This window comes from Melospiza georgiana, chromosome 3 (assembly GCF_028018845.1).
Source record: "Melospiza georgiana isolate bMelGeo1 chromosome 3, bMelGeo1.pri, whole genome shotgun sequence".
Taxonomy (NCBI): Eukaryota; Metazoa; Chordata; class Aves; order Passeriformes; family Passerellidae; genus Melospiza; species Melospiza georgiana.
Window position 1 is genome coordinate 13244063 of NC_080432.1, and position 24673 is coordinate 13268735.

The 24673-nt window shown below is 40.6% G+C and overlaps 1 protein-coding gene across 2 annotated transcripts; it reads right to left on the reverse strand.

The window, feature by feature from the left end:
* Window positions 1–1458: 1458 nt before the first annotated feature.
* On the reverse strand, window positions 1459–23901 carry SANBR (SANT and BTB domain regulator of CSR). 2 transcript variants are annotated; one of them, XM_058021459.1, is made up of 21 exons: window positions 23773–23901; window positions 20725–20890; window positions 18728–18914; window positions 16007–16100; window positions 14778–15016; window positions 13417–13475; window positions 11806–11966; window positions 10896–10982; window positions 10659–10769; window positions 8781–8904; window positions 8422–8574; window positions 8042–8247; window positions 7580–7679; window positions 7084–7116; window positions 6376–6475; window positions 5310–5404; window positions 5165–5193; window positions 4997–5070; window positions 4272–4360; window positions 3815–3906; window positions 1459–3453 (listed from the first exon to the last, which is right to left on the reverse strand). In XM_058021459.1, the coding sequence occupies exons 2-21, from the start codon at window positions 20872–20874 to the stop codon at window positions 3417–3419; spliced, it is 2220 nt and encodes a 739-aa protein (XP_057877442.1). In that variant the 5' UTR covers window positions 20875–20890; window positions 23773–23901; the 3' UTR covers window positions 1459–3416. The 2 variants fall into 2 exon arrangements, with proteins under 2 accessions (XP_057877442.1, XP_057877440.1); XM_058021457.1 differs by having other exon boundaries at window positions 5165–5196.
* Window positions 23902–24673: the final 772 nt, after the last annotated feature.

Below are 24673 nucleotides of genomic sequence, written 5' to 3' on the forward strand. Positions count from 1 at the left end.
GTGTAGGATGAAAACTCCTGCTGAGATGCAGCACAACTCTAATTCTCTCTTTGGAAGCTGTAACAGTGGTTTTGCTGTGAGGATCTTGGTCCAAACCAACAGCAGCACCTCCCAGAACTTGGCATTCAATGCCCCTGTGATTCCCAGAGTGTAGGATCCCACAGTCCTGTTACACTTTACCAGTTGCTGCAGCCTTCCATGGGCTGATGGATCCTTCAGGCTCACCCTGGTGCTGCTCAGAGACAGGACAAGCCCTGACATCAGGGACATGGCCACTCTGTGTGTCACTTGGCCTCAAGCCTGGAACAGCCTTTGGCTGCTTTTATTTATAGATACAGCCAGCAGGGGAGTCAGCAGTGAATCTATTCCTATGGGAAGATAAATTTAGCATGAGTCAAGTCTTCTTTACCTGCTCAGAAATGGGGCTCGATTGTGGAGGTCTTTTCCAATCCAAAGGATTCTGTAATTCTCTAATTCTTAAGAAATAGAGAAAAAAGCTCAGAACACAGTGGTAGAGTTAATGAAGGTCAGTTTTCACTGAGCTGCAGGGGGAATGTCTGCAGGGTCCGTGTGTGCTGCCCTCTTGGACATCAGCAATAATTTAAGGCATCACACTGGCCTGGAGTGGGGAGAGAGGTGCCTAAATGGAAGTAGAAATTTCATATATGGCTCAAAGCAAGCATCTGATGCACAGGAGCAGTTTCCCAACACAATCCCACATGTCTGGGCACTCAACAAGAACAGGAAACAATGGTTTTTAAAACATTGTTTCCCTTCTGGCCAAGAGAAAGGTGTTACTCAGTCACATCAAACATGCCCACAATATTCACACACTGGGCCAACCATATGTCCACACTTCTCCTAACACAACATCTTTTTCCCTTGGAGCAAAGACTGAATTTAAGATTCTGTCCCTTTCCCCAAGATTTCTGGGCATCCAGGAGACAGGCACAGCTCCAAGGTGCTGTAAGTTCATTTATACCCACGTGTGACACGAGGATGACACTGCAGCCTTCCCAACAGCCCAACTGCACAAACACAGGACATCCAAGACATCCAAACAGCAATTCCTAGAAACAGAATCATGGAAACTAATTGTATTCACAGATTTAACAGATTGTACCATTTAAACAATTTGCACTGTGGCAGTGCAAAGCAAAGTTTCATGTTTTTTTAAACATAGCTTAGCCTGACATTTTCCATACTTGAGTCAGTTGTAGTGCAAGCTCACTGAGGAATTTTTAATCCAGCTTCAAAACTTGATGCAGATAAAAATTCTTTGAAGTTCTTGTGGATTTGGAGTAGCTCTGCATTTAATGATATCCTGTTCTTGACAGATAAAAAGGCTGTATGAGGATGCTGCAATTCAATCACAAATACACATGCATGATTGAGACCATCAAACAATATCTATGCACATACTAAGCTCTTAAAAGCATCTATAAAAAACTCACACACTTTTAAATTAATAATGTTTATTTCCATTAAACCAAGACAAATTTTCAAAATTAATACAAGATAAAAATTCAAGGTGGTTGGCATGGGGAAAAAAAGATAACACTGCACATCATATATATTGTTTGTATATGCTCAAAAATATTTTTGAGTTAAACAATTCTGGCATGTAGAACTGACACTTCCCCACAGAACAAAACCAACAGAATTTTCCTTTCTCTTCTAGTCAGTAGTTCTATGAAAATTAAACACACACACATGCAGCCTGCAACTTTCACTCCAGGTTTACCATGGGAATTTGGAACAACCCTCTATCAGGAGTCACATAATTGCAGCAAAGCACTTTTCCTACTGCATTTTTCATACCTGATGGGTTTTATAATACTTTCAACAAACAACAATCAGTCTCCAACATTGACTACAAGTGCTTCAAACTGCATCAGTACTTGCAAACAGGCCTGAGGCATTCACAAAACCTTATTTATTGGGTAACAGATTAAAGCACTCTTGCAAAGTTACAGCTCCTGCCCAAAATCAAAGCCACTGAAATCCAATTTTGCTTGTTGGTTTCACTGGGTTCCAAATTTGCTACAGCACTGGACAAAACACACAAGTAACACTGATTTTTAATTGTTTCAATAAAAATCTTCCACCTTGACAGCAGTATTTTCAAGTATTGCTATCCTAGCCTTCTAACACCTGCCGAAAATCATCAAGGAACAAGACAAACAAAAATGGAGAGAAGAGAATTTAAACAAATCTCCCTCTCCTTACCCCACCCTCCCACCCAGGAACTTGCTGACTGAATTCCAAACTCCAAATTTATTGTACAGCCAGGAGTTGGAATAAGCTTTCCCTGAGCTCTCTACCTGTTTCAAAAAGTCAGAATGTGTTTCCTTGAATTCAGCCATCATCATCATCATTATTATTATTACCATTTTCTCTGCTAATATACAACATTTTCCACACAAGTGATTTCATTTTGATAGCCCTGGATTTGTGTTCTATTGCTCCAAATAGAGAACTTGAAAGTGCATCTGACTTCTAAACAGTGTTAATCAGGCAGGTTTCAGGGAGTAACTAGACCCAAAAGATCTGCATGCACAAGCCTTTGTAGTGATACATCTCTGCTGAAAGATGCAGAATTAATTACAGATCTGCTCAGAAATTTAGTGGCATGGCATTAGTTAGAGAGAGAAGTGCTTTGCATGACAAGGTTTGGGTTTTAGAAGGGAATAAGAGCACTGTCCTGTGCAGGGGGGGTGAGGAATGGGGATGGGCACAGATTTCATATCCAAGAAAAGCAAGTGGTTCACATGCAAGATGCAATGCTGCACCCTCACAGCACTGAGAGCATCTTTGGAGGTCTAGTCCCTACCTGCCACCCACCTTCAGAGGAGTGGGACTTGTGTGAGGTACACAAGGAAGCCTCAGAACTGCATGAGAATGTTGCTTCAACTAGTCTAAGTCCCAGGTATTGTCATGGACTTTAAATGCAAATCCCCAGAAGACTGACCTAAAATGTACCATCAAATACAACACAATATAAATACACAAGGAGACTTGGGTTAATGCTGCTGACTGCATTCAGAACTCAGTAGTCTTGCTTTTTCCTTTTCAGTATTTCTAGCATACCAAAAGGCATAATTGTATCTTCCCCCATAAATAAAACTAGTCAGATAATTTAATTTTGTAGATTTATAAAATATTTCCTATGCAACTTAATGCAACAGCCTAAAAAAAGCAATTAAATTTAACTTTAACAAATAGTATATTTACAATTAAAATAAGTACAGACCTTATTGGGTTTGCATTCATTTATAGCACAAAATAATTTACAAGGCCTAAAGTAATAAATAAGTCACTGGCAAGCTTTCAGAGATGTGCATTGTCCATTGTCAGAGTGCAGTGCAGTTTCAGGAAGCAGTAATGAGTTCTGGCTAAAGCATGTCCTTGAATCCTTATGTGGGACGGCCTTGGCCAAAACGGGTTTTTGACCTGGGTTAAAAACACATGAGAAGCATATTTACATTATCAATGTAGGGGTTTTTTATTATTAATGCAGGTTTTTGATGTGTATAGGTTTTTTGGTTTTGTTCTTGGCTGACACTTTTCCAGTTTTCTGTAGTTTCCCAAAAAGAAAATGATGTTGGAGCTGCAGTGAACCTCCCCCCAGCATGGCTCCAAGAGTTTCATTATCCCAGCTCTTCTTGGAGACCAAGGGAAGCTTTTGCACCTCATAAAGCTTAACTTGATCCATAAGAAGTGTGTGAAGTGAAGCATGTTTTTTCTTTAAAACCCACCACCCCACACTCCCAAAAATCCAGGAGTTTTTCTTGCTTTTATTCTAAAATCTTACCTGGGATTCTTCTCAGCGTTGCTTTGTCGTGCACTGACCTGTGCTGAGGCTTTTATCTGAGCTTCAAGTCTAGAATAAATGCCTCCTGCATACTGGAATCCAGAAAAAAATAATCAAGTTTTGACATGATTTCAATGCAATCAGTGACTTTCCATAAGAATATCACTAATATTCAGCACAATCTATGGCACAGTTTTGTCCATTATCACAACCCAGTACTGTTTTTTTTTAAACCCATTCCATTTTCCATGAGCAGTTTTTAAAAGCAGTGAACTTGAAATATTATTTTAAACTCAAATCCTTAAAAAAATCACGCTTGGAACAAAATGAAGATGAATAAAATTAGTTATTTAGCTTATGTGTTGAATAGATGTTGTATTTATTTGTGTTTAATATTTTTGTTAACCAAGGCTCACTTCAACTCTGCAAACACACATTTTGCCAGGACAAATCTTACTTCTTTGCTGTCTTTGGACTTGACTCGATCAAGGTCTCCCAGTCTCATTTTTATTAAGTGCCCTGTGATCTCAGACATTCTTCTCTGATCTGTCAGAAATAAGAAAGGATATTTAGAACAAAGGTTTTCATTGCTACTGAACACAAGGAGGATTAGACACAGACTTTAGTGATATGGATTTGTAATTTTTTTTAGTTTATATAAAAGTCTAGAACAGCCAGGCTCCTAAATCCTGATGTAGCCTCAGCAGTCTTGGCAGATATCAGAATCAGCCTGAGGCACTACACTGAGATCAAAATCTCAGGAAATGGTTTGGAGGCAGAAGTTTTTAAAACAGTAAAATTGCACAAGAGTTTCAGGAGAGATTATAAAAGGCAGAACAAATTAACCCAGTTCTGAATATTTTTAGTCAGAGAGACTGGGAAAGAGATGGAAGTGGATGTTTCTCTGTTTATCTGCACAGACAACAAATGCCACAGGGATGGAGGATAAAATATCTGCATACTTTTATAATCATGAGATGACAAACTATAATTTCTGTAGGTTCTGTGCTGACATTCCAAATAAAGCACATAAATCACACAAACACCCCAAATCCCACTGCTGGGTCTGAGATTAAATTCACCCTACAGGGATGTAACTAAGTGAGTTTTAAGAAAATTAGCTGGCTCATTTCCTTTGCATAATGTTAACTTCATGAAATCCAAACTCATGCAGGAACAGACCATCTTCTCTTTGAGCATCCTGGTTGTATCTCAGGGACCTGGAGGCATCCCATTTGTTCTGCTGCATGCTCACACTGCAAGGGAAAGGTGCACACAGCCTGTTATCAGGAACAGCTTAGAAGAGGGAGACACTAAAATGTGCTCTTAAGGGCTTTGAAAATCACTTACATGAAAGGAGAAGCATCTCGGGAACTTGACTGCTGAAGGAAAAAACAGATTTAAAGTGGTTGTCTAAAGTCAAGTCCAAAACGTAGAGAAAATTCCTCATTATTTAAGCCAGCCAGAGAGCCTGGGTTCACAGCTGTGATTTTACCTTATCAGATGGCTTCTCCCTTTTCTGAACACTAGGTGAAGAAACTGCTTTCTTTGGGTGCCTGTAGGATTTCTTTAATTTCTCCTTTCTCCCTGCTAATAGAAGAAATGTCTATTCATACCCTCAGATATTTGGAATTTCTCAACTACAGAGCTACTCAAGTATTTTTCCCCTCTATTTCTTTACAAATAGTGTAAATCAATAGGCTGTTTTCCTTTTGTTAGTGTTGCAGGCATGCTAACACTACTCAAAAGCTTTTCTATGAGAAATATACAGAAACTCAACATTTAAAATGCAGAGTGATTGCACATAACAGCATACATTTTTTACCTTTAATAATTAATGCACATACAAGCTACACTTTGGACCACATTAATTCAATGACTAAATTCTGAGCAGTGTCAGAACAAGGTTAAATTTAAATTACAACATTTTCTTTCAAAATTTATATATATTTTTATACTGGTACAATTCCAATCACCCTTTGAGCAACAACAAAGAGAACAAAGAAATCATTGGAAGCCTCTCTTCCAATTAATCATTAGTAGGGTGAAAAGGAGAAGTTGGTTTTTGACTTTCCATGTTCCTAAACCCATTAACACATTAAAAAAGGAATAAAAGTATTTTTAGATCATATACAGCTTAGCTTCAATGCAGACACAATTTAGCTACATTAACCAATCATTCCTCTATGTAATCAAAAGACAAATCTGCAGGGGTTTCTTTGCATGTAAAAGCAGTCATGAAATTGCTGCCTTTTCTTCCAACATTCATTACATGAAATCTCATTAATTTGAGAGTTTCCTGCAAAATAAGTGCTTGATAATTCCAGGGACTTCTCAGACATGAATAGCTGCAGCTTTTCTTGTTTGCCAGTGATTTTTGACGGCATCAAGCAGAGGGGTAATTTGTATCTAACCACAGGAAAACCTGGGATAAAATTCAAGTAACTTTGGATTTCATTTTTGAAACACCTAATATTCAAAATCTGCTTACACAGGACTTCTGCTGCTTCAAATCCCTATCTGGTAACTCCAGAGAGGAGGAGTGTACAGACTTGATGTACCTGGTTTCTTGCACACTTCTTCTTCATCCCCCACTTCATCCTCAGTGACCTCTGAGCCCGTGGTGTACTCCTCCTCTTCAGAAAACAGTGATTGCTGCTTCTAACCAACACCAGGAGAGCCAGAGATTAAAAGTGAGCCTGGGCTTCTATTAAATGATTTATTAAATCTGTCCTGCGGGTGCTGACATCCAACATAGCTCTCTATCTCAGTGACCAGAGAGTGAATCAGTACAGAATTATGGAAATGTTCAGTAATGTGATGTTCACATTGTTTGAATATTTACCTAAATATTACACATTTACCTAAATAAGTGATAATGAGTGCCTAGTAATGAGAAATGATGAAGCTTAACAATTAGCACGTGAAGCTCAAACCAGCCAAGAGAGACATATACTCAAAACCTTGGATTTTGATTGATGTTTCTGCCAGCCTAAAAAATTATTAGTAACTGATGCATGCAGTGCTAGTGTGGCTTGCTGCCATTTATAAACACATTCAAAGGAATTTCTCATTTCTTCTAATGCAAAAGTAGTACTTCACACTTACCATACTGTCTTGTAAAAACTGTTGCTATACTGCAACCTCCAAATTAAAGCAAAAGAACACATTTTTTGTCTCATTTATTAGGAAATAAGGCAAAACTCAAAGCCAGTTCTTTGCTAGTACAGAAGCAGAAATATTTAAAATTAGTAAAATATTTTACTAACCAGCTGCACAGTCCAGTTCTTCAGAGACAAAAACTGTAGTCACAAGGAGAAAAAAAAAACATATAAGCTAAAAAACCAATAATAATTCAAATAAAAAAGTGAGAGAAATTCTAAAAATAGCAGTGGTATGTTACAGTACAGCACTCTACACTGGTAACTCCCAGGCCTCCTCCCATCTTGAACTCCAAACTTTGGTGGAATGATCAAACCCAATTGGTCAGCTTGAAAACCACTGACCAATTTAATGCAGTCAATTCATGGTTTAGTGAAAGTAAGTTTAGCATTAAAAATATTTACAGCTGATTTTTTGATCAAAAATCAAGGAAGTTATGCACTGAAATATTTCCAGCAGACATGGGAAAGTTTTCATCAAGTGGGTATTTTGTACCTATGTCTTCAACAACATATGGGGTTTATTTTTATTAAAAATTGTTCAAGAACTTCTTCAAAGAATCCTCATTATTAGAAAAAAAGAAGGAAAAGCATCAGCACTCACAGCATTAATCTCTCCAGTTTTGGGGCCCCATGGTGTATTTGGTTCTACAAGCACATCACATTCAAGGCCTTTGTCATCACCAAGCCCAATACCAGAATCACTGAGAGAAATACAGAAACCAAAATTAAATATTTCTACTCCACTAGTTCAGAATCAGTCTGCATTGACTGGACATGTATCAAGAGAGCAGACAGACCTCTGAGTCAGGCACATAACATCTTGACAGAAATACATTAAAATATAAAGATAGCAGTGAATGCTTATGGGGGTTGAGTGACTAAAAGCTTGAAAAGTGAAAGGAGAAAGTACTTGTTCTTCAATTTCCAAGTAAACAATCAAAAATAAGTTGCCCTTAGAAAGGCCTATGACTCATTTTGAAATGGGAGAGAACTCCAATATAACAGCACACGTGTTCACTGTTGAGGGCTAAGCTATTTCTGTAACTCAATACAATGTTCTTACCTATTCTCATCCTTTGTGAAAGGAACAACTATAACATCTCTATGAAGCAGCAGATCATTCAAGATCTGAGCAGTCTGAGATGGCAGAGCATCCCCCTCTTCACTTTGAGATGACAGAGCACCCCCCTCTTCACTCTGAGATGGCAGAGCATCCCCATCTTTGCTTTCTGGAGGTAACTCCACCAGATGATCCCTCACTTTGCAGCCCTGCAATACACAGAGGCAGAAGATCAAATATTGGAGGTAATGGGCAGAACTGATTCCAGTCAGTATAACAACAAAAGTTCAACTTCTGAATTCCAATCCTTACTTTGGATAAAGATCCATTTTCCTAACATAACCCCAGCACATGCTTTGCTCTGTAAAGGAAAGCTGAAGTACCTTTGGGAGGGTTGTGGGGTCAAACCGAAGAACTTTTTGGTTACAGCAGGGATAAACTCCTGTGCCAGTGGAGCCCAGAGCACTTGCTACACCTGGATAAAGAACTGGCTGCGAGTGGTACTGGCAGTGGGAGAACTCAGTGCACAGGAAAGACTACAACAGCAAAAACACAGAGAGTGAGAGGTGAGACAACCTACGGAAGGAAAAGTCCTGCACTGTAAAGAATGTGTACCTAGCTCTATTAGCAAATATTATCCAAACAGCTTTAATCCCTGCTTCACCCCATAAAAGTCCCCCACCACAAGCCAAAGTGACATTCCCTAACCTGGTTACCACAAGCCAAAGTGACATTCCCGAACCTGGTTACATCTTGAGCAGTTCAACCAGTTGACCGTTCCCCAAAGCCGCCAGTAAACGTCCCGCCAGGATTTCAGCTCCTCGTGAAGGCCAATTAAATACTCATGCACTTCCCAGGTTTTGTCTCTGAAAAAGCAAAACAGCAGAGAGTTGACTCTGTTCTGATCCTGCTACCAGGACCACAAGATGGAGAAAGAGCAGAAAACACTGGTGGAAAAGCCTCCAGTAGTTACAACAGGAGGGATACAATGTGAAACAATGATTACTAAATTCAGAGCATGACAGAGGAGACTTTATTCTTTCAGAAAATCCTAAACTCACTCATAACAAAACAGCTTGATTCACCTCAAGGTCCATATACTGCAAATTTACAAGCTAAGATAAACATCTTCTATGTATCTGTAACACAATAGTTAAGAAATACAGTTTGAAAACACAAGCTCATGCCCTTTTGATGAAGGCACATACCTGGCAGTTCTAGTATCAAAAATGCAAGACTTTGTTGCTTCCTTGTGATCAAATGAGACACACCTCTTCAGAATTCAAAAGAGAATGTGCAACTTGCAGTGGGGCATGTTATCTTCAGGAAGGGCAGATAAAATGTCTTCCTAATTTTAAGGCCTGGCCTGAAGCATTTTTGTTAAATTTTGTGTGCCTATCCTAGGCTAAGTAAGTCTAGGATAAGTAAGTCTAAGCACATCCAGTTGGAAGTCAGTTCTAGGCACCACTAGAGGACCAATAAATAGAAACCTATTTTTAAACCATTAAAGATAGAACTATATTAGCTCCTAAGCCTGAATTCATTAGTGGCCAGCATCACTTCTCAGTAAATATACTCTGTAGCAAAGCATCACAAGCAGCACAAGGCAAACAATTAGAATCTAGATAATCCTCTGAGTAACTTTAAAGCCCTGCACATTTATCTGCTGGGAATTGCAGAGCAGCTACATACATGGAGCTTAAGTGAAGTAATGCAATTAATGAATTTTATGTGACTAATCACCAATGATCTTAAATAGGTCAGGACAGGGGCACAAGATTTGGTTCTATGTAGATGCTAGGCAGAACTTAACTCCACACCTTGGAATAACTGGTGGGAGCTATATGGAACTGTTTGGGCTGTTCTGAACAAAAGGGATCTGATGGGAAAGGTTTCCTGTCATTGATCTCCCACCATTCCCCTTAAAATGGGCATGTGGGGAGGGAGGGAACTGCAGCTGATCTTGGACTGATCTTCATTAACAGGAGAATCCAGCTGCTCACAGCCACAGATCACAGAATTCAATTAAACATTTGTGCCAAATGAATCAGGCCTGCAGACAGAACAGGTCCTGCAAGCTCCTCCAACAAATACTGCAGGAACAGAAAAACAACTGGCAAAGTTTATTCATAGCAGCCTTTAAGCAGGTTGAGCATTTGATTTGACAGCATAAAATCAGATTAGAAAATACTCTTTAGCCTTTCCTGGCTGACACAGTGGGGTCTATCCTTCACTAAAAACCTTGCAGAAATGCAGCATTTCATTCAATCTCTCATCAACTGCAAACATTTCAAACATTTTAAAACCATCTGATGAAAGAATTAGCTGAGTATTTTCTATTTAAAGCAGTGCAACCCAAAAATAGCCCTCCCAGTAATCATGGCTGCAGTTTTCCCATTTCCATTCAGCAGCAGCAGTGCTGAATGAATTTCAGTAGCACATCATCATCATCACATCCCCCTGTTTTATTTTTTGCTAGGTAATACAAGAAGTTGAGATGCTTCATACATTCTTCACATATCTGTGACTTAATTTTGTAATGCATCTGAGTATGTAGTACTTCTAAAATCACCCAAAATCACAGTTGAAAAAGCATTTTATATAGGTACATATTCACTACCTTATATGAACATAGACAATATTCCCATGTTGGTCTATGTTGATTTTTCCTGGGACACAAGGAATTCTCCTTTCAGTTTCTTTGGTTAGCAACTTTTTACATAAACAACACCTAGATTTAAAAAAAAAAAAAGAAAAGGAAAAGAGAAAGAAGGAAAGAAAGCACGGGAGTAAGAGCAGGGCTTCTAAACACAGGGGCTGTCCTTGCTATTGAAGCAGCCATATAAAAATGCCATACCTGTATAAAGTTGCTGCATTTCCTCTGGAATCTGGATTTACATACTCTGGATCAAACAGTCTCTCAATCTTCTTGCAGAAAAGTTTACTATTAATGACAGCAACACAGCTCACCCATTAGAAAAAAACCTGAAAATCACTTTATGTATAGTGAGATTAACAATCACATTCTGATAAGCAAAGTCACTCACAGAATCTAGCTTTTAATATAATTTTCCTTTAAATTATCCTGCCCATCTCATTTTTACACAAGTGTGACAAAAGTGATATTTTGATTTCTTTCTTTATTAAAATGCTTGCCAATATTACCTGCCAGCTTCTGCCTTGATTAAGAGGCCTTTAATTAGTCCATATTGCTGTGAAACTGCATTGCATTCCAGGATTAAGCCCTCATCCCTACAGACTCAAATCCTCCCTTACTTTCACCTTGCTTGTCTGTCAGTCTCCCTCCAATAACTGGCCCTTATCTTGATACTGAGCCGGGATCTTGCTGTATGACAGAACATTCCAGCACAACTGTTCAGCCTCCCAGCCACCCTGAATTCTAAGCCCAAGCATCCAAGCTCACAGGATGCTGAAGCCAAACCATTTTCTACCAATTAGGAGCATGTCATCCCTTGAAAGGTTTCTCCCCTAATCCTTGCTCCCATGTGAGAATTCATGAATAATTCTCCCATGCCATGCTCCTAGTGTGGCCTTTCCTTTTGCTCATTTCCTATAAACACTCTTTCCTTCTGCTCGTAATTTTAATATAAAGTTCTGAAGTAACACCATTGTATTCTGCATTAAAAATACATTCCATGAGAATATATATAATATATAATTTCTAACTGCACAGCCTTAGCTGTTATGAAATATGATCTCAAAGCTCAACAGCACTTCAGAAGTGTTTTACAAGGCAAAAAAGTTACCTCTTAAATTTGTCTCTTTTGTCCTTCAGCTCCTCCACCTCATTGTGCCTGAAGAGATCAGCAATGTGTGTAACAAGATTAGCGTTGATACAGTTCATGTTACACGGCGTGGCTACAATAGCATTCATATTTTTGTGACAGTAATGAATACATTTCTCTACCTAGGAAAAATAGAAATATCAATGTCAAGGAATTCTAGACAAAACTCCCCCATACTAATTGCTTCAAGACTTTTATTTTAAGTGTAGTGTTTTGGAAAACTATTTCAGTTTGACTTAAAAACAAAAAAAACAAGCCTCAGATTTGCCTCAAGTTGATGCTGAATAACGTCACTTAGTTTATGTTCTCCTCCAAAAATTTCAGTTACTTTCCAATTTCTTGTTGAAATAGAACCACAAAACTCATGGATATCAACTTCAACAGCCGTGCTTTGCTGTGGGCCACCCCAATGACAGAAATTTTGACAAACATTTCAACAAAGTCAGCAGCTATTATACAGAGCTGGAAAATCAGATCCCCAATTGCAAACATATCAATCATGTAGAAAAGGATATAAAAAACCAGCACTCTAGATCACACTACAACATTTAGAAATAACATACTCTTTATTGCATTGAGATTCTGCAAATATTGGATTACTGCACTGAATAGAAGTGTTAAAAATCTCAGTGTTCTCCTTGCAGCACCTGTTTATGTAACAGCCAAAGCACAACAAACAAGCTGTTAAGACACCTGGTAATTAACTGTGCCCTCATGCCAGAAAATCAATCTTTCTTAATACTTACTTGTTGTAATCATATTGTAGTTATCATATTTCTAGAGTGCCATACCTTCAGAGTGGTTTACTCACAAGCAGCTCTTCACAGCAGTGTTGCTCCGGCTTCTTTGTCAGGGCTCCTCCAAGGCCCTCCCTGACCGGCCAGCCCACCCCCTTTTATCCCAGTTATCTTCATTAGCCACAGCTGCTGCCCAATTAAGGATATCACAGCTGCAGCCCATTTAGAACAACTAGGATTGGGGCAAGGCCACTCATACAATACATAGATTTTACCAGGACTCCTACTATAGTGTGGTGTTTTGGAAAAACCAAAATCAAATATTAGTTTGGCTTAAAAACAAAAAACAAGCCTCAGACCTGCCTAAAATTCATGCTGAATAACATGACTTAGTTTATGTTCTCCTCCAAAAATTTCAGTAACTTTCCAATTTCTTGTTGAAATAGAACCACAAAACTCATGGATATCAACTTCAACAGCTGTGCTGTGGGCCACCCCAATGACAGAGCTTTTGACAAACATTTCAACAAAGTCAGCAGCTCTTATACAGAGCTGGAAAATCAGATCCTAAACTGCAGATACATCATTAATATAGAAAAGGATATAAAACAAGCACTCTAGATCACACCACCACATTTAGAAATAACACATTCTTTATTGCATTGAGATTCTGCAAATATTGGATTACTGCACTGAATAGAAGTGTTCAAAATCTCACAGTGTTCTCCTTGCAGCACCTGTTTATCTAACAGCCAAAGCACAATGAACAAGCTGTTAAAACACCTGGTAATTAACTGTGCCCTCATGCCAGAAAATCAATCTTCTTAATACTTACTAATGAATCCATCTTCAAAAACTCAGAAGAAATGAGGATTGAGATGACATTTGATGGTTCTAGAAGGCAACAGAACAAAGGTGGGGTTTTTTACATGGATTTTTTTTTGTAATTTCACATCCCATCCCTCTCTCTTCCTATTTAACATGTTAGCTATTATTTTAGCAATAAACTTGTCATTCCATCTTCCATTATACAGAACCTCAGAACCTTTTAACCATCTTAAGAAATAAACTTTTGGTTTACAATATCAGTGGCCAGAGTAGAACTATAATCTGGAAAAATTATTAAAATTGGAAACCCTATTAAAATTGGAAAAGGAGGCTTCACAGGGATGCAATGACTAAACAATTACACAAGATTAACTTCCATCTGTAGCCATCACACCCAGTTGAGATTTCTTCAACATAACCTTCACATTGCAAGTTATAAACAAACCAAGAGAAAAAAGTTATATTTTAAAAAGTGGTAGGAAAGGCTCATTAAAAAATTAAAAACTTGCCTCAAAATCCACAAAGACTCTTCTACCATTGTATTGGATTGCATTGAAATTGCAGAAAACATTGCAATTGTACCAACAGGGAGCAAAGGAGAAACAAACAAACCAATCATCATCGTTTAAAATCTACCACTCTGCCCTTGGTCAGAAGGGGTCTGAAGAGTCTTAATTAAAACCATCACATCCCAAAATATATTGGGGCTTTTTTATTGCTTCAACTTTCAGCATGTTTCCTCCAAGCTGTCAGTGGTGGCAAAGCAGAGCCATCTGCTGAAATGACCAGAGGATCTCTGCTGCAATACTCTTCTAACAACTGATGCTGCCTTGAGAAGGCTGCCCTGGAACAGAGGTTGACAGAGCTAAAGAATAAACAGGGATTTATTAGGAGGCCTCCATGGATGCACCTTGGGCAGCACAAGAGCCCAGCCAGGGCTGCACCCAAGATGAACCAAAATGGTCACAAAATGCACAACTGGGCACGGGGTCTGTCACTGTGATCAGTTCTGCTCCATTTGCACCTTGCAGTTCATTGTCCCATTCCAGCTTCAACCCAGGCAGTCCCACCCTGCTTGTTTTTCTCTCTCCAGCCCACGGTGTTTGTGCTCTTGGGCTGAGATCTGGATCATTTGTCCTTGGTGCCCAGTAGAGAAGGAATTGTTTTGTCTCCCTGCTCTGTGCAGAGAGCTCACCATCCCATAATATGGAGCCCAGACCCACACACTAAAGCCTGAAAAACATAAAAGCTAAACCTGAGGCATCACTGACAACAGTCAGAAACAGATTGGGGCTGAACTGCACCAAAACCATTCATCATTAATTAGTACAGAACATAACAAACCTACAAGAAACTATCTGCTTTTACCTAAAGTGGGCATTTCATCAGCCTCAGACTCCTTGGAGTTCCTTTTGACATATCTTATCAGCCAGTCAAAGATGTGAACATCACAGTGCACAGAAATGTCCACCTCCTCCCAGCGCTGGGCATCCACAGACAGGTACTCAGCAAAGTATTTCATCTCTGAAATCAACAGGTCTCGAGGACACACAAAATCTTCTTTGAGGTTTTTGGCTTCGTCACACACATGGATCACCATATTGGGCCTCCAAAGGAAAACAGCCACAAAGCAAATTAGGAGCCTAAAGAATCAGAACACCAAATCCCAACAGCCTCATCTCCAGCTCTGGGTCATGTATTGCAACACTGATGTCACTGATGTCACTTATTAACAGAGGGAAAACAAATTGCAGTTACTAACTATTAATAGAAACTATTGTTGGACAGGTGAAGAAGACAGAGGCATATAGTCTACAGATAATCAGAGTGATTTAATTAAGGAAATAGAAATAGAAAGTTTCTAGCTCCCTTCCCCATTTTTGTGACCTGCTTGTTATAGGATACTACCTGAGTTATATGGAGAACTTGTTTGTTCTCCCTTCTTAATTTTCTTCAAAGAATAACCAGATATAGATGCCTAAATCACTGAGGCACCAAGGACATTAACAGCAATTTTCATCAGTGGAAATTAAGATTTGGTTTATTGTATATTAAAAATCTCTATTTCTTAAGAATTGCTTGAAGCTAGGCTCAAGTAAACACTGTCTCTACAGAGAGATGCTTAAGTTTCGAACAAACATTATTTTATGTGTAATTATATAGTGTGGAAAACAGGGATATGTGATGGAATAAAAGTGACCTGGATGGCTACTGGAATTCATGGGGAATTTTTTCACTTACAGCTCTTTTCCTGCTTTTACATAGGACAAATATATGTTCAAGAGTGTTTTCAAAAGTGTAATTGACCATCAGTCTTGTTTCATTCCTTTATAAAACCAGGTGTGTTTCTCATTCCTGTCACAGCAGTGATCAATCACTCAGAGGAACATACATTTATAAATATCTCATTGCACACAACATTCTCAAACCAACTCCTTGAATTTCTGCAGCAACAGAAGGTTTCCAAATTTCTTACAGCATTCATTAGGCTGTTTCCAGCTGTTTTCTTTCTGGTAGTAGATAAATTTCAACAATTTAGACATCTTTCTGTCAATTCTACAATCCCCTTGATAACAAATACACAAAGCTCTTCTTACCCCTGGGTTTCATCAGTGCTCTCCCCACTGTTATGGACAGGACCTTTCTCAGATTCTGAAGAACAGCTCCTTGTGGAGGCTGCACTGGGCCTTCCTTCAATGTAAGGAAAAAAAAGCAGCATTAGAACAAAATCTCCTCATCTTTGGCTCTTAAGCACCTTGGAAGTGCAACTCAAGTGTGGCTGTCATGGTGGAGCAATGGCACACAGGTTGTTCCAGGAATAAAGGACAGGTGTACTTCAAATAGTTCATCTTCACAAAGGTACTGCAAGCAGTGGGAGGTGCACACAATAACCCAGTGAGGTTCAGGAGTTCAGCCACCAAATCACTGAGTGCTGGACCAAGGGTTAAAGCAGTGACTGGCATTTCCAGCTGTGGATGGATTTCTGCAATGTGAAACTTCAATAATTTTGCTTAGAAGTCAGAAAGATCATTATCTTTTTAAACAATGGAATGGCACTGTAACGGTCTTTCACTGAAACCCTAGGGTGGTGATTTTCCATGATTATGCCATTCTCTCAGACTTCTGGGAGGTCCAGAAACATCATCTCCCTCTTCAGTCTTGTAAGAGGCTGAAGGAGATTAAGACAGACCACTTCATCTTCATCTAATGGCTAAACAACTGACAGCAAAAATGATATGGCTCAGAACACAGCAGTTATGCCCTTCAGGAAAGCAAAATTATTGCACCAGAGGCGGAAGAAACTAAACTTTCTCCAAATTTAGTCTTCTCCAAAGGCCTTGCACAGTTAAGTCTTAGTAAGGCCTAAATAGAGGGAGCAGAACTAGCAGAAGGGAAGTCACTCAACAGATTCACTCCCCATGAAACCTTGGGCAGGGCTGCTCCAGCCACAGCTCTCTGGACAGCCATCCTCACTGCAGGAATCAAAGGTGTGAGTTTTAAAAGAAGGGACTGTGGAGATACATGATATGAAAGAGTTCTGCCTGCAAATGCATTAGCAAGTCCATTGTGAACACAGTGAAGTGATTTATTGAAGGCAATAATGCTGGCAGGAATAAGCAGCACAGCCAAATGAATGGGGACATCTGAACTTCACCACACATTGCTTCATAGCTTCTTTCCTCCCCTCCAAAGCTTACAGATTGATTGACCTTGTAACAAATCCTTTAGGTAAAAGCTGTCCTCTGTGCTTGTTTACTGTCATGAGATGCAATCAGAGGGACTTAGCAGCAGTTGGCCTTATAATTAGCAAGTATTAAATGAGCTTTTATAACCCAGCCAAATCCAGAATCCAGCTCAGAATGAGTAAGGTATGATTTCCTTTTTCTTGCTGTTACTCATGACTACAAACAAATGCAAACAGGCCCAAAATTCTTGATCCTAACAATTAGCTAACATGAATAAATCCAGTAGGAAGCAATTAATTAAACAAAAACCATTTACAAATAGGATTGTCTCAAATCCCCAATTCTGAAATGTAGAAGTACCTCACAAATACTAAGAAGGTGAGTTCACCCAAGCCTCTGAGAAAAAAAATTAATTACCCTAATTTCATATCAACAACTTACACTCAAACAGGGCAAATGATTTATCCAAAGTCACAAAGAAAACAGAAAAATCTCGGGCTGGGATCTTGTCAGAGGAAACAATACATTAGTGGACTTGACTGCATTAACACTCATTACATGTAGTGCATTGTTAGAAAGAGAACATGCACTACTTGTCCCAGGAGTTCCAGAGGCAGAGTTGGCTCGTTAACTCTCCTCTGGGAAGCTGCTAATCCTGCAAACAGGGACCTGTGGGTGCCAGCAGCATGTATCCACAGTAGGCATGGAACACATCATTGAAAGCTGAAGGGAAGCACTCCCAGGCTCGACACTCCATACACATTTTCCAGTATTAGCCCTTCATTAGAGTTATTAAAACCACTTTGAACAAAGGTCAAACAGCACTTTTTCTGCTGCAAAGGGGACAGTGAAAGCTGCAGTGAAGGACATTTTAATAGAGAACACATTTAAATGCTTCACTGTCATCTTAATTTTTAACACAAATTATTTATTCATCACTGAAGCAAATTTGTGGTGCAAACACATCTACCAAGTTCTAAAGTCACTGGAACATCTCTGTACTGAAAATCAGAGAATAACACACACATATAATTAAAACTTCTGACAGAAGCAGTACAAAAGGAATTGTTAACAATATTTAATTGTGCTATGATTGAATTTACAACTATTGGGTTTGGTCCTCTTCTGCCCAATAATTACTGGGACACATAATTGACCAAGACACATTTGTCATCTCAAGACTGTCTTGAAGCAAAAATTAGCTACATTTTGCTCCTCTGTACCTATCCATTGCAATTACAGGTTTTGTAGCTGGGAGAGGAAGGTTTGCCCTCAAGGGATCTCCTCCTCAGCCTCCTGCAGCTTGTCCTCACAATACTCTCCAGTTATTTTAATAACGCTGCTAAACGTGACTTCAGATGGCTGCAGGGCTAACAGCACACCACCAAAATCCTAAACACAATTCAGCAGAAAGATTTATACCTCTTGGCAGGACAAGTTCCCAAAAATACCCAGCAAACATTGATTCTTAAACTAAACTAATGGCAAGTGCCTTGTTGTATGCATTACATTCATACTGTACCCTCCAAAGATGAATGACTACCATTCCTGGGTGGAATTAACCCCGCAGGCCAGAAGCATGCACACACTGATTATCAAAGCCAGTACAGGTCAGAAGGACTGAAAACATACCAGTGATAGTAATGGAATCCTGCCCAAGAGCAGGCTCCTGAAACTCTGCCTGGGAATCGAGCAGGGAGGATTTGATGTACGTAGCTAAAGTCTCCACAGGGCTCCCACCAGCAGCCATCAGGGGGTTATACTGGTTGTCAACAGGTGAACTTCCACTGCTTTTTAGCTCATCAAACCTTTTTGCACACTGTCACAAGATTAAATGATAGGACAATGAAGCAGCAGCTTTCAGCACATTTTTAATAACTGTGATTTGAGATGGATACTGTATTGCACGTGAACAGTCACTGATATCAAACTCATAAAATGCTGCCTACTTAGTGGCATCAAGAAAGTACATAAACACACAGTAAAAGAAGAATTACCATCATTAATGATTCTAATAGAAAGATAAAATAGAACCTGTTTAAACTTTCATTTCCTTAAACCCTGTGAGATTTTAAGCCTAGTTTTCAAAAGAGAAAGTTATAGGGAGAGTTTGAATTCTCAAATGTTATTAAGAATGGCTATAGAAATTGATCTACAATTATTATTCTTTTACTTTATGGCTTCCATTCCAATTTGCACAAAAGGGACTGCTGCTTTCCACTGCAATCCTATAAACTTCCCATCCCCTGTTTTTGATGAACTAGAAAGTCTTTCTGTTCTGTAAATTTGTACTAACACAATCATAATTACAGGTTTGGTTCAGCAAAGTCCTACACAGAGGTAACCTGCACATACAAATAAATCTATTTAATTCTACAGGTGCTCCTCCTGTGACACAGGTGTGGGGCTCCATTAGCAGCTGGTTTTATTTATTTATTTAGGGTTAACAGACACTTCATGCCAGTGCCCCTTTGGTCCAGGGGCACACAGGGACATCCTTCTGATATTCACAGCATCTCAAATTTGGGATGCCAGACACAAATTTGATATATCTGTGCTTTTATCTAACTGCCTTAACTGGGGACTCCTTAAATAGGGACATACTGGAGACATTCAGTCCTGTAAAAACAGAGTAATCAGACTTGTACTCATCAATCACATGATTTAATGTGAGGAGAGGGCTCACTGATACTGTTATTTTATTTAACATGCACAATGCTGTCTGCACACTGAAAGGTGAACAATAGAGATGTCCCCAAGCCTCTGCCAAGAACTTGAAAGGCAGCAACATTCCACAGAAGCTTCTACACTCAATCCTTCATTTTTCTGTTTGAAATCCAAGGTTACAGCAACACCCAGTAGCACTGCTATAAATGGGAGCTGACACACTTGATTAGGTTTGCAAGAAAGTCAAGACCACTGTCTTGTTTTCTTTCAGCTTTGCTGAATCACAAGGGCAAAAGACATTTTCTTTTCTTAGCTTGCACCCTCTCAGAAATGGAAAAGTTGAGATTATTATTATTTCTTAAAAAAAGAGCATTTTACTAGGAAATTCAGCAATCCAGAAAGAGAAGTATACAGAGGTTCTTCCAACTCTACTCCAACCAAAGGGAGAAAAATCCACAAAGCAGCAACTGCACCCCTTACCCAACAGAGATCTGTAACCCCTCCGTGTTCAGAGTTGGAACAACACACACAGAGTTTTTCGGTTTCCTAGCCAGGACACCACAGCCTGCACAGGGTTAGTGGGTACTGGCATCCCTTCCACCCAAGTCTTAGCTAGGGAGTTCGGAACGCAGCAGCACAGCCACCTTTTTTTAATTCCACTTTTTAGTTTTTCCTTCCCAGTAATTTTCATTCTTATTCTGTGTAAGTTCTAATGAGATACAATGCAGAATACATTTCTCAAAACAAAACCCTCCACCTCATTTCAATCTACTGCTCATTTGGCTTTTTCAATTAGGTGCAAATTATTTTAGAAAAAAAAACTATTAACTTCAATTTCCCTCCCTCCCCCCAGGAAGTGTTTTCCTCTCCATAAAGCATTGCTCAAAGCACACAAATTCTTTTATTGAATAATAAATATTCTCTTATATTTATTTTATTATTATTTATTATCAAGAACTCACTTCTTTGGAGGTGTATCCTGGAACCAGCCTTGCCACACTGTCCCAGTTGATGGGCTGAGGAACCCCAATGAGGGAGCACAGGATCATATCCAGAACCATCTGGTTGTTGTCATAGGGGAAGTTATTGTTTTCTGAGAATCCACGACTCATCTTTGGCTACTTGAGCCTAGAAGAGAAAGAGTTTTTAGCAAATCTCACTGCATGGTTTGCTAAGGCTTGATCTGCTTTACCTGCAGCACTCCAGCAATTACTGGGGATAAATTACCACAGTATTAAAGTTAAGCACTGAGGCTTTTTGACAAAATTTACATATTCTCAGAGCCCTGAGGGAGAGGCAGATGAGCAAAGCACACCAAACCCTACCCAAGAACAGCAGCAGGTATTATCCACCTTTCCTCTGAGCTGCCTCTTCCCAGAGGGGAAATCTCACCTCTGACACAAGAGAAAGGTTTCCAAAATCTCAGAATAACCAGCCAAAGTTATAGAGGAACATTTCAATGCAAATTTACACACATTCAGATACTTTTGTCTGTTCCCACAAACCTCCCACCCTCAGCTCTGCTCTCCCCATGCTCTGCCCATTGCTCAGCCCATCTGACTGGCATCATTCAGAAGCCAAGCCAGGAGACCAATTTAAGGGACAGCAGCACTTGGGAGTCAGGAAACCACACCTGAATCTCCTTCAGCTCTCACCCCCAACACCTGACACTCCCAACTCCTTATGAGCCAGGATGAGCAGCTCCAAAAACCTCTTATTCCTCAGCTTTAAGCTGAACCCCAGAACAAAGCTCATAACAACAGCAGAAAACACTTTATAAAACAAGATTACATTTCATTAGTTTTTTTCTTCTTTTGTATGTATAGCACCAGGGAGCAGAATAAGAGTTCAAAGTACTAATTCAGTTTCTGCTGGGAAAGAACTGTGGGCATTAATTAACAGTTTCATGTTCAAGTAAAGCACAGCCAAAGAGCTCAGAATAGAAATACTTAATAACAGAACTTAAAAGCCACACACAAATTTTTACTTATAAAGCAAGAATTATAGAGAATTTGAGAGAAAATACACCTGATAGCTTGTTACTAAAAGCATACCATACATAGATGTCACCTCTGCATCACCCTCTTTCTGAAAGAAAAGATGCTTAAAATACACAAAACAGCCCTGTTTTTTTCTCCCTCTAGAAGCTGTTCCAGCCCTTTTTTCTGCTTGTTTTGTTGGTAGAAACAGAAATCACAGCAGAGGTAACTGTAAGCTTTCATCCTCTCCAAAGAGCAGCTGAATTAAATCAGAGGGAAAAAAACCCAGAACCTACTGAGAGAACTCTTTGGTTTCCCACAGTCATGAGATTTAAAAAGAAGGGAAAAAAGCCACAAAACAGAGGACAAGCCCTATAGAAAATTTCATACCATTTCAGCAATTCTGTCAAATGAAATCTGCTGTAAAATATGCCAAACAGCCAGCTTTAGAAGAGAAAGCTCCTCACAGGTTCCACAAGCCCAGAATTCTGAGTAAAAGAGGAATTTTACACTGTCAGGTAAAGTGGATCAGTGCCTGTGTCCTCATCCCTGAGATAACTCTGGGGCAGTGTCACTGTGGTGATTCCCTGGTGCAGACTTCTCTCTGTCAGCGTGCAGACAGATGTCAGCAGCAATCCCATCCAGCCCTGAGCACCTCCTGGCTCTGCTGCCAGCAGGAGAAATGGCCCAGCCAGAGCAGGGCAGCACCAGGGGCAGAGCCTCAGGGCTTATGAAACACAGGGCTGGCTTCGTGTGAGCAGCTGGCTTAAAAATATGTTTAGATGAGATAAGTAAGTGATGGAGTACTATAATCCCTTGGTTTCCCACCATAAAATAGGCTTAATGTGAGTGGAATTACCAGCAATGTCAATACTCCATAAATCACCATTTTGAGGGCGAGTGCTATGGGATGGTTACACTGGGCAATCAAGGAAAGAAAGGGAGAAGGAAAACTTTTTCTTTGTTTGTTTCTGCAAAAGAAAGGAGCATGTAATTTACAGGGGAAAATTCTGAGTGCTTCAGTGGTAACAAGTTTACTACACATCAACCCTGTGGAGCATGAAGCAGCCCCAGCATGAAGGGATGACAGGTGCTCTAAAATGTGATGACACCTTCAGAGAGAATCAAGTCTTTGTCTCTCAATACAGGCTTCTTTATTTGCTTATTCAGCACATTAAAATACAGTTCTCTATATGCTTATTACTGCAAAGACAAATGAAGGAGGAGACTTAATTACAGGCATACAGAAGTATTTTTATTTATATTCTGGAAAGAACACGGGACTCCTCTTTGCAGCTTTACACATGACATTCATTATTGGCCTTTTTGTCCTTTAGGAAACCCTGTTGGAAATATAAAGACGCATGCAAGATTCTGTCTAATGCAAGAACTCTCTAAAAGCTGCAAAATAAAGCCTGTAAGAAATCATATTCTTAAGAGAAAAAGCAACTTGTACAGATTCTCTCCACTCTGTTACTGCAAGGAAAGCTCAGGTTAACCCCTTCTTCAACTATGACAATTGGAAAAAAAAAAGTTTCCAAATTATTTAACTCCAACCAACCCATTTGAGATGCACAGCATATAAAGATACATGACAACAGAAATTCCTATTAATACTCAGAATTCCAAATCAAGCGGTGCAAAGGATTCCCAAGAGTTAATTCATTATGGAAACACACAATCTGATTGGACTTTTTTGTGATTCACAGCAAGTCATTAAAGCAGGAAGGAAGGAAGGATTGCTGTCCCTCGCAGGGCACAGCGTGAGGGAAGGTGAGGATGGAGGGAGGGATGGGCAGAGGTTCCATCCTCAGCCGAAACGCAAGGAAGTGATGGTGCAGAATGAGGCTGCGGACAGGAACAACAGCAACTTTGCTGCTTGCCCGTGCACCAGCCAACGTTAAAAACTACAAAGCCTTTAAATTAAAAATATAAAAACCCGTCTCAGGCGATCTACAAGTGCGGCAATTTCAGAGCGGAGACCCCGACGGTTCCCCGGGGCGCTCCCCACCGGGACCCCACCCGGTTTACCTGGCGGTTCCCAGGCGCGGGGTCAGCGGGACGGGATGGGACGTGCAGGGAGGCTCCTCCCTGGGCCGATCCGGTGGGGCAGCAGCGGGACGGGGGCTCGACTCCACCGCAGGACGAGCGGGACCCGCGGGCGCCCCGCCCGCACCCGCCGCGCCCTCATCTGCCGGCACCGCCCGGGCCCGCCCTCAGGGGAGGGGCGGCAGCGCCGTGAGTGGGCGGCCCCCGCCAATGGGAGCGGGGCCGGCGCGGAGGCCCCGCCCCCCCGCGCGGGGTGCAGCCAATGGGGTGGCGAGGAGCGCTCTCGCCCCGGGCGCGCGGCGGCCCCGCCTTGCCGCAGTGCAGCGGGGGCGGTGGTGGCGCCCCCTCCCGCCCTGCGAGCGGCGTCCGGTCGCCCCGGCAACGCACCGCCCCGCGCGGCGTCACGGTGACGTCACGGCGCGCCTCGCACAAGTGACGCGGTCAGAGTGACGTACGCACACCCGTCATGACGTCATGCCGGCGCTCTCCCTCCGGTGGTTTCCGAGCGGAGCCCGCGGCGGTGGCTCCGCTTCCCGCAGTCCCAGCTGATCGCAGCGCTCCGCCCGCCGGGGAAGGAAGAGCCCGGCCAGGGGAGCTCATACTGCCCGACGATAATAAATATTTGAACAAATATAAATATATAAAATAAATAAACAATGCATCAGACACGAGAGTCTGGCTCGTGACGTAAGCACAGCTAATTAATTAAACAGCAATGTGTCAGTGCACTCCATGCTCCCACCACAGAGAAGCCTTTCCCAGGTTGGCAGCTGATGCGAACACTTGAGCCGCTGTTAACACAAAAACCAGCAGCAGAACACTGAAATTGTTGCTAATTACACAGAACAGCCCCAGCGCTGGGAGTGGCTCAGCAGAGCTACCC

Coding starts and splice junctions, on each gene's coding strand:
- SANBR (XM_058021457.1), bottom strand. CDS start 20,874: ATGAGTCGTGGATTCTCAGAAAACAATAACTTCCCCTATGACAACAAC. Junction 13,476..14,777: donor TGATGAAATGCCCACTTTAG/GTAAAAGCAGAT, acceptor GTTGCCTTCTAG/AACCATCAAATGTCATCTCA. Junction 3,454..3,814: donor AACGCTGAGAAGAATCCCAG/GTAAGATTTTAG, acceptor TTTTTAACCCAG/GTCAAAAACCCGTTTTGGCC.